Below are 9234 nucleotides of genomic sequence, written 5' to 3' on the forward strand. Positions count from 1 at the left end.
TCTCCTCTGTGTAATGGGGTGAAAATGCTCCACGGCTAGTCGGCTGGCCCTGCACGGGGGGCTCCTAAGGAGAGCTCGGCCCAGGTTTCTCCCCTTCCCTTCCCTTCCCCAAGGATGAAGGCGGCTGCCTGCCTGTCCGAGCAGCTTCTCCCCTCCCCACTGAGCGCCCCACGGGTCCCTCAGCCCAGCGGCCCCAGGGAGCCTGCGCCAGGCCACGGCCCGTGCAGGAGACTCAGCGATGGGCCGCCATGGAGCTTGTCCTCCAGGGTATGGACACCTGTCCTTTCGTCTGTCCCCTCACCACCTGCCTTGCCGGTCCCTGCTGCCCAGATGACCGCACTCTCGCAGACCTCACTGGCCCATGGTCAGTCTTGGTGGCATCCAAGTCGGGCCTTTGTCAGAACAGGGAAAAAGAAACTTAAACCTCTCCGTGAAGGTCTGAGGTTTGGTCGGAGAAGTTCATTGTGTCATGAGTGGCCAGAGTTCAGGAAGGGGTGAGGCCCAACTCTGCTGACACAGCGGTTTCCAGACGCTCTGATCGTATATAAGGCTCCTGGTGCTTGAAGAGCTTCAGGTAGGAGGCCACAGGTTGTGACCGAGCACAGAAACAGAAGACTCAGAGCCAGGGACGGTGAAGAAACTGACTCATGGAGGCCAGCCCATCACCCGGGACCAGGTACCACGTTACAGGGGAGCGGGGCAGTGGGAGCTAGGACAGGGGCGGGATGGTGGGGAGAGGCCGTGACCCAGTCTGACTTTGGGCAGAGGGTCAGGTCTTCATTGAGGCTCTGAGCATCTTGCATCGCTCCTGGGGGGAGATCCTGAATTCCCTGGGATCCCCCAGTGGGGGTCAGAGGGGGAGGACTCGTGGCTCCAGCAGAGATGTGGGGTGCAGAGGGAAAGAGTGTGCGGGGAGGAGAGGAGTGCTGGGCAGTCCCAGAAGGAGCCCTGTGTCTTCGGGCTTCTCCCGCCTTTGACCGTAGTTGCCTGTTGGATGAAAACACCTTCACTGAGAACTTCATGAATCAGATGAGCCCTCATAAGACCTACCTGTGCTACAAGGTGGAGATCCTGGATGGTGACGCTAGGATCCCTCTGGACGAGAAAAAGGGCTTCGTGCGCAGCAAGGTGACTGACCCAGCCTGCCCGCAGCAGGCAGGGCCTCCCTATTGTGGGACATTCAGGGTAGAAGGTTGTCAGTTGCACACAGGATGTCCCACAAGCTCTCTCACCCCTGGTCCCTGCCGTTGCTACCGCTGCTCTGCTTGGAATCAGGTGAGGACCCTTGCTGTGTGGCTGGCAGCTCTGAGCCACATGTCATAAGCCAATCACAGCAATCCAGGGCCTGGTACCTCCAATGTCACCCCAGGCTCTAGGACTAGGCTACTCCTCTCCTGCTGTGCCTCTGGGGAGGGGTTGGGACAGAGGGAAAGGCATCTGGACAAGGGGCCGGGTTCTTCCCCGGATTCCGCCCGGGGGATGGCTCTGGCTAGAGAGCCCGATTTCTTCCTCAGTCACTGTGGACTTAGACGGACCCAGCAGGACCCCTGCCCACTGCTTGAGAGATCTTGCCAAGGGCGCTGATCCCTGCAACCCCACTGCCAGCTGTCTTTAGCCCAAGGACGCCCCTCAGCCTCGGGCTCAGCACAGGGTGAAGCCCAGAGTAGAAGATTGTAGAAGTTTTGGTGCACATGTGGGGTGGGGTAGAGGGGGAGCTGGAGAGCAGGGTGAGTCACTCCAGGGAGGAAACACCCACTTCCATGGCAGGAGGCCAGCGTGGGAGCTCCCCTGGCCTCCTCTCTGCAGGGCTGGACTAGGTGAGGCTCCTGAACGCCCTACCTCGGGCTCCAGAAAACTCAGAAATCAGGATGAGTCACATTTTAAGGCAATCGTTTAAAAATCAAAATTAACGCAATTCTATGATGAGCAAAACATCAACATTTGCATGAAGACTGATGGGTTTCAGTGCTATGCAGAGCCACAGGGAGCCGAGGGCCGATAACAGGTCATCACTGCTTGCCGAGCTTTTTGTAAAACACTGATACTGAGTCTCTCGTGGAGCTTTGCGTTACTTTGAATCACGTAAATGCTGCGTTGAAACACCACTCACTTGGTGCTGAGGCTTGCCCAGCGCCTCACCCACCTGCCTACTCTGGCCTCGTCCTGCCCCAACCCCGTCCACTTTTCTTCCTCTTCTATGTAGGGTGCTAACAAACCAGGGGGGCCCTGCCATGCGGAGCACTGCTTCCTGGACCGGATCGATTCTTGGAATTTGGACCGGGAGCTGCACTACAGGCTCACCTGTTTCATCTCCTGGACCCCTTGTGTTACCTGTGCCAAGGAACTGGCTGATTTCCTGGGGAAGAACAGCCACGTGAGCCTGCACATCTTCGCCTCCCGCATCTATAGCCGCTTCGGTTATGTGGCTGGGCTGCGCACACTGCAGGCGGCTGGGGCCCAAATCGCCATCATGACCTCTAACGGTCAGCACGGGTCTCCTGGGGGTGGGGCGGTGGCAGGGAGAGGCCTGTGGGAAGTTGCTAGAAAGGGGCGGGTAGGGTGGGAATCCCTGGTAGAGAGGTCTTTGTGTGCTGCCTGAGAGGTGATGCTAGACTCTGGAAGGAGTCTATGGGAAGAGAGAGTTCAGGGGAGCAGAGCTGCTTCGGGGAGGGGAAGAAGGGGAGTGGGTGGATATGCAAGAAAGACTAGGGGACTTCCAGAAAGGAGAATTGGGCTGGCTCAAATTCCAGGTGCAAGAAAGAGCTGGAGGGGTAAGCTATTGAGTCCCCAGGAGGAAGGAGAGAGGAGGAAGTGAAATTATGACGGGGAAAGTCTGTCCCGAAGAGTCATTTCAGCCCTGTGGCCCCAACCCTTCCCCAGACTGGAGTTCACCTTTCTCTCCCCTGTTCCATCTCAGAGTTTGAGCACTGCTGGGAAAACTTTGTGGACCACCAGGGAAAACCCTTTCAGCCCTGGGATGGGCTTGAAGTAGTGAGTCAACGTCTATGTAACAACCTGCAGGCGATTCTCCAGGTGAATGCTCCTTCCTGCTGCTTCCCTGGACCTCCTCCGTCCTCTCCTCTCTCTGTGGCTTTTTCCTCCTCTCAGAGCCTCCTTTGGGTGACCTGCTCCCTCATGGGGTGCCAGCTTCATCCTTTCCTTCCCTTCTCATGTGGTCCCTCTACTTTCTCACTTGCTGTGTCCCTCCTTCCTTCCCCATCTTTGTAACACTCCCCAGACCTCCTCTCGGTTTTTGTTTCATCTTCCAACTGTCTCACTCCCTACTCCCGTCCTAGACGCAGGAAAACTGAAGGATGGACGTCAACCTCTCTAAAGAAGTCAGGAGACCTCTGTTGAACAGGAGAAAAAAACAGCTTTTTTTGAGAAATATAAACATGCCATTTGCTACCCTCTCCAGATTGATCCAAAGAAACCAGTGAAAGGTAAATGGCTCATAATAAAGAGTTAAAAAAAAAAATCTGGGGGCTTCCTTGGTGGCGCAGTGGTTGAGAGTCCGCCTGCCGATGCAGGGCACACGGGTTTGTGCCCCGGTCTGGGAAGATCCCACGTGCCGCGGAGCGGCTGGGCCCGTGAGCCATGGCCGCTGAGCCTGCGCGTCCGGAGCCTGTGCTCCGCAACGGGAGAGGCCACAACAATGAGAGGCCCACGTACCGCAAAACAAAACAAAACAAAACAAAATAAAACAAAAAACAAAAACAATCTGGGTAGATTTACTTTTTATTCAAACCTATATTACGTCCCAATCTACATCAGTAAGATTCTATTCAATATTATCAGAATAGTTTTCGATTTTTAGAGAAATGGATATTTTAATTGATTTTAAATCCAAAGCAATAAAATGAAATATTAAGAATCTTCCACCAAATATTTTTCCTCAGTAAATGTATCATGAACTACAGTAGTTTATTAAAAGTTGCAGACATGCAGATGCCTTTCTCTTTTGTAGTGGATCTGATTCATTGTGGAGTGGAGGTATAGTGGTCACACTAATTCCTGCTGGAGTGAGTAAAAGTCAACTAAATCTTGTAGGAGGGGAATCTAGGATTCAAAAATCTACAGTATACCCTAATGATGAAAAATCTGACAATGAAATTAAGAAAACGCTCCCATTTACCATTGCAACAAAAAGAATAAAATATCTAGGAATAAACTTACCTAAGTAGACAAAAGACCTGTGTGCAGAAAATTATAAGACACTGATGAAATAAAGATGATACAAATAGATGGAGAGGTATACCATGTTCTTGGATTGGAAGAATCAACATTGTGAAAATGACTATACTATCCAAAGCAATCTACAGATTCAATGCCATACTTATCAAACTATCACTGGCATTTTTCACAGAACTAGAACAAAAAAAATCTCACAATATGTAGGGAAACACAAAAGACCCTGAATAGCCAAAGCAATTATGAGAAAGAAAAACAGAGCTGGAGGAATCAGGCTCCCTAACTTCAGACTATACTGCAAAGCTACAGTAACCAAGACAGTATGGTACTGGCACAAAAACAGACATATAGATCAAAGGAACAGGATAGAAAGCCCAGAGATAAACCCACACACATATGGTCACCTTATCTTTGATAAAGGAGACAAGAATATACAGTAGAGAAAAGACAGCCTCTTCAATAAGTGGTGCTGGGAAAACTGGACAGCTACATGTAAAAGCATGAATTTAGAACACTCCCTAACACCATACACAAAAATAAACTCAAAATGGATTAGAGACCTAAATGTAAGGCCAGACACTATTAAACTCTTAGAGGAAAACATAGGCAGAACAAGCCGTGGCATAAATCACAGCAAGATCCTTTTTGACCCACCTCCTAGAGAAAGGGAAATAAAAACAAAAATAAACAAATGGGACCTAATGAAACTTAAAACCTTTTGCACAGCAAAGGAAACCATAAACAAGACGAAAAGACAACCCTCAGAGTGGGAGAAAATATTTGCAAACGAAGCAACTGACAAAGGATTAATCTCCAAAATTTACATGCAACTCAATGTCAAAAAAACAACCCAATCCAAAAATGGGCAGAAGACCTAAATAGACATTTCTCCAAAGAAGATATACAGATTGCCAACAAATACACGAAAGAATGTTCAACATCATTAATCATTAGAGAAATGCAAATCAAAACTACAATGAGATATCATCTCACACCGTCAGAATGGCCATCGTCAAAAAATCTACAAACAATAAATGCTGGAGAGGGTGTGGAGAAAAGGGAACCCTCTCGCACTGTTGGTGGGAATGTAAATTGATACAGCCACTATGGAGAACAGTATGGAGGTTCCTTAAAGAACTAAAAATAGAATTACCATACGACCCAGCAATCCCACTACTGGGCATATACCCTGAGAAAACCATAATTCAAAAAGAGTCATGTACCACAATGTTCATTGCAACTCTATTTACAATAGCCAGGACATGGAAGCAACCTAAGTGTCCATCGGCAGATGAATGGATAAAGAAGATGTGGCACATATATATAATGGAATATTACTCAGCCATAAAAAGAAATGAAATTGAGTTATTTGTAGTGAGGTGGATGGACCTAGAGTCTGTCATACAGAGTGAAGTAAGTCAGAAAGAGAAAAACAAATACCATATGCTAACACATATATATGGAGTCTAAGAAAAAAAAATGGTCATGAAGAACCTATAGACAAGACAGGAATAAAGACGCAGACCTACTAGAGAATGGACTTGAGGATATGGGGAGGGCGGAAGGGTAAGCTGGGACGAAGTGAGAGAGTGGCATGGACATATATCCACTACCGAATGTAAAATAGCTAGCTAGTGGGAAGCAGCCGCATAGCACAGGGAGATCAGCTCGGTGCTTTGTGACCACCTAGAGGGGTGAGAGAGGGAGGGTGGGAGGGAGACGCAAGAGGGAGGGGATATGAGGATATATGTATACGTATAACTGTTTCATTTTGTTATAAAGCAGAAACTAACACACCACTGTAAAGCAATTATACTCCAATAAAGATGTTAAAAAAAGAATCTACAGGCATTGACAACCTATCACCCTGCCAACAATACTGTTTTGAAATGACAGACCATGTGACAGGAGAAGAGAAAGAATGAGTCTAAATACTGGAAGGGAAATTTCAAATCAGCAGTCGGGTGAACACCAGGAATTACTTCAGCCCCACACCACTCCTAATTCTACCACCCTGTAGGGGAAGCCAGGGAGGTGCTTTCCTGCACAGATGATGAACTGGCCCCTGCACAGTACATGGACCCAAGCAGGACCCATCTCAGGCACTAGATTTCTCTCCTGCCACTGATTCTGTCGGGCCTGAATTGAGCTGAGTCAGCCCCTGACAGCTGGTTGTCCTGCACAGGTGTCCAGACAGTGAAGTCTCCCCAGGTCTCCCCTCACAGACTTCTGCTCACATGTCAGGGGCCCAAACTGTGTCACAACCTCACACAATGACTGTGAGGGCCTGGGAGTGGAATCATTTGGTTTGAGACTTGAAGGGATAGAAAATAAGGGAGAGACGATGATGATGGCCAAGGAGGGAGGAAGGGACGAAGTCAGGGAGGGCTGGCACCCCGGAGGGAAGGACTGATAGAACAGTGTGACCCGGAAGGGGGAGGGGACGGGAGAGGAGGGGATAGGAAAGGAGAGGAGAGGAGCAAAGCAGGGCCAAGGGCCAAGGGTGGAAAGACAAGGGACCTAAGGACAGGATGCTGGGATGGAGGAGGGTGGGCAGGGACAGAGCTACCTGGAGGGGCTATAAGTCAGGCTTGTTTCACAGAAGAAGCCATGTGGGGAGGGTAGGATGGTCCAGGCCTGGCTCAGCTGCTCAGCGATGCTGTCAAGGAGCAGCCTGCTGTTCCTGCTCCCCAATCTCAGCTCTCGGCACTTGTCTCCTCAGGGCCTCAGATGGCTGCCCACCTCCAGACGTCACATCTCATTCCAGAAGGGAAGAAAGAGGATGGGACAAACCCCAGAACTTCAGAGCCTGTACATCTTTTTAATGGATACTAGCAGTATCCTACCGTGAGAAGGGGCTGATGGGAAAACTCACAGGTCACACTTTCTGTTGGTGTTTCACTTGAGCCAGTGTGGGCTGCAGAGGGAAAACGATCGGTTCTTGGGCTCCTCACCTGGAACATATGGAGAATAATAGTGACTGACTGAGGGCTGTTGTGCAGTTAAACGTCAAGTACTCAGGACGATTTGACATAGTTAGTCTTCAACAGATGATGATGCTACTATAAAAAAGAGGAGAAATCACTCATTTAATAAATCACTCAATCCACAGATAATGCAGTCTTCCGGCACATTCTGGCTCACACCGCGTGCAGCCAGGTGCCCAGAGAGACGTGGTGGACAGGCAGCACTGGGGGCCTCAGTAGCAGAGCGGTTCTGGCCGAGACCCAGGCCAGGCTGGTTCCTGCTCCCAAGCCCCTCAGTGTCGCTGATGGGGCCTCACCTCCTCCTCCCAGGGTCTCCTCCTCTGACCCCTAGGGGTTCTCCTCCTGCACTCCTGACTCGATGTCTGGGCCTGGCCTCTTTTGATGGGTCCCGGCTGTGTTCTCAGCTGATGCCCTCATTTCTGTGTCTCCTGCCCCCTCCTGCTGCAGGTGTGCCAGGGAGTCTGCAAGTCCCCAGAGACGAAGGAGTCACGCCCATGGGAGGGAGGATGGACTGAGAGGGGACCCCTTTCCCTTATCTTTATTTTATTTTTAATAGTAACTAATTAATTTATTTATTAGGCTACATTGGGTCTTAGTTGCGGCACTCGGGATCTTTTAGTTGCGGCATACAGGCTCTTAGTTGCAGCATGCTGGATCTAGTTCCCTGACCAGGGATTGAACCTGGGCCCCCAGCAATGGGAGCGTGGAGTCTTAGTCACTGGACCACCAGGGAAGTCCCTCACTTGGCTTTAAATTAACAGCTACCTTTTGGTTGCAAACTCACCATGTCTCCTCGCGTTGACCAAGCCCTTTTCATACATAAGCTTATCCCAACTTTACCAAATCTCAGAACAAGGAATTACTACTTAGCACTAGTTTGCTATGAGGCAAAATCCTTTTTCCCCTCTTCCCAAGGTCTCACAAGTAGGACGTGGTAGGGGCCAGATTCACACCTGGGTCCGTGCCAGTCCCTAGCCAACACTGAGACACTTTCTTAAAGACTGTGAGTTATACTAGGATGCACACAGAGGGGCAGGAGAAGGTCACAAGCAAAGCCGGGGTTTCCAGCCCAGGAGTCTGGAGTTGGCCCAGTCAGACCAGAGAGCACATGTGAGAGACTTCAGGGAAGAGGGGAGGGACTGAGACAGGACCAGGATCCTGGGGAGATGTCTGGAGAGGGCAAAGGAGGGTCAGGGCTGAGGGTTGGAGGGGCCCGAGTGAGGGGACAGGAGCATTTGTCACCTAGGGAGCTGGAGGGGAGGTATCTTCATCATCCTGGAACCCTGTGAAGGTGCCATGCTCTGTGTCAAGGCGTCAGAGGGTACAGACACAAGCACTGTATCAGAGGACTGCTAGTGACAGAGACTGCATACCCGGTTAACTTTGAATTTCAGATAAACAACAAATATATATTTTTGGAACTTAACCAAAAATATATTCACATTTAACTGGGGTCCTATATTTTCATTTGAACTAGCTGACTGCTCTTTCTGTACAGGAGACATTTACAGGAACCCTCATTCTTGTCCCAGCCCTGCTCGGGCTGAGCAGTGGTCCTGCATCCTCCCTGGAGATCCTTTGGCCCCAATCTCCCCTCTGATGAGTTCCCCTGGGGCACCCCGCCATGTCCCCAGGATGGTTTCTGGTGTGCTCCAAACAGAATTCGGGTTAACAAGGGCATGCTTCCTGTCTGGTTATGAAATATCAAAAGGGGAAATACCTCTGAACGTGACACTAAGAGACTTTGAGGTGCACAAGTGTCATTGTACAAGCGACACTGCAACACTATGAAGGGAAGGATAACTCTTCCTGCTCGTGGAGAGACAAATATCTGCATACCTTTAGATTTAAACTGCAGAAAGTGGTGGGTGTTTAACACAGCAGAATATTTTCTCTGAAATGTAAAATGAAAGGCTGAAGTTTCAGGGGAGGTGGACTGGCAGGGAGAAACACAGGGGAGGCTGAGCCCCCCTGTTACAAATATGGAAGCCACGGGAGACGTTCATGGTTGGCATGATGAAAAATAGAATTTAAGCTGAAGGGTTGGGGCGGTGGG

General features: G+C 49.9%; 1 protein-coding gene across 1 annotated transcript; it reads left to right on the forward strand.

Annotated features, from left to right (window-relative positions):
• Positions 1 to 577: 577 nt before the first annotated feature.
• On the forward strand, positions 578 to 3913 carry LOC309968235 (DNA dC->dU-editing enzyme APOBEC-3G-like). The gene is made up of 5 exons (XM_082849465.1): positions 578 to 676; positions 984 to 1128; positions 2204 to 2483; positions 2918 to 3033; positions 3297 to 3913. Exons 1-5 carry the CDS (start codon positions 648 to 650, stop codon positions 3309 to 3311), a joined length of 585 nt encoding a protein of 194 aa, XP_082705591.1. The 5' UTR covers positions 578 to 647; the 3' UTR covers positions 3312 to 3913.
• Positions 3914 to 9234: the final 5321 nt, after the last annotated feature.

This window comes from Leucopleurus acutus, assembly GCF_964270905.1.
Source record: "Leucopleurus acutus genome assembly, chromosome: 11".
Taxonomy (NCBI): domain Eukaryota; kingdom Metazoa; phylum Chordata; class Mammalia; order Artiodactyla; family Delphinidae; genus Leucopleurus; species Leucopleurus acutus.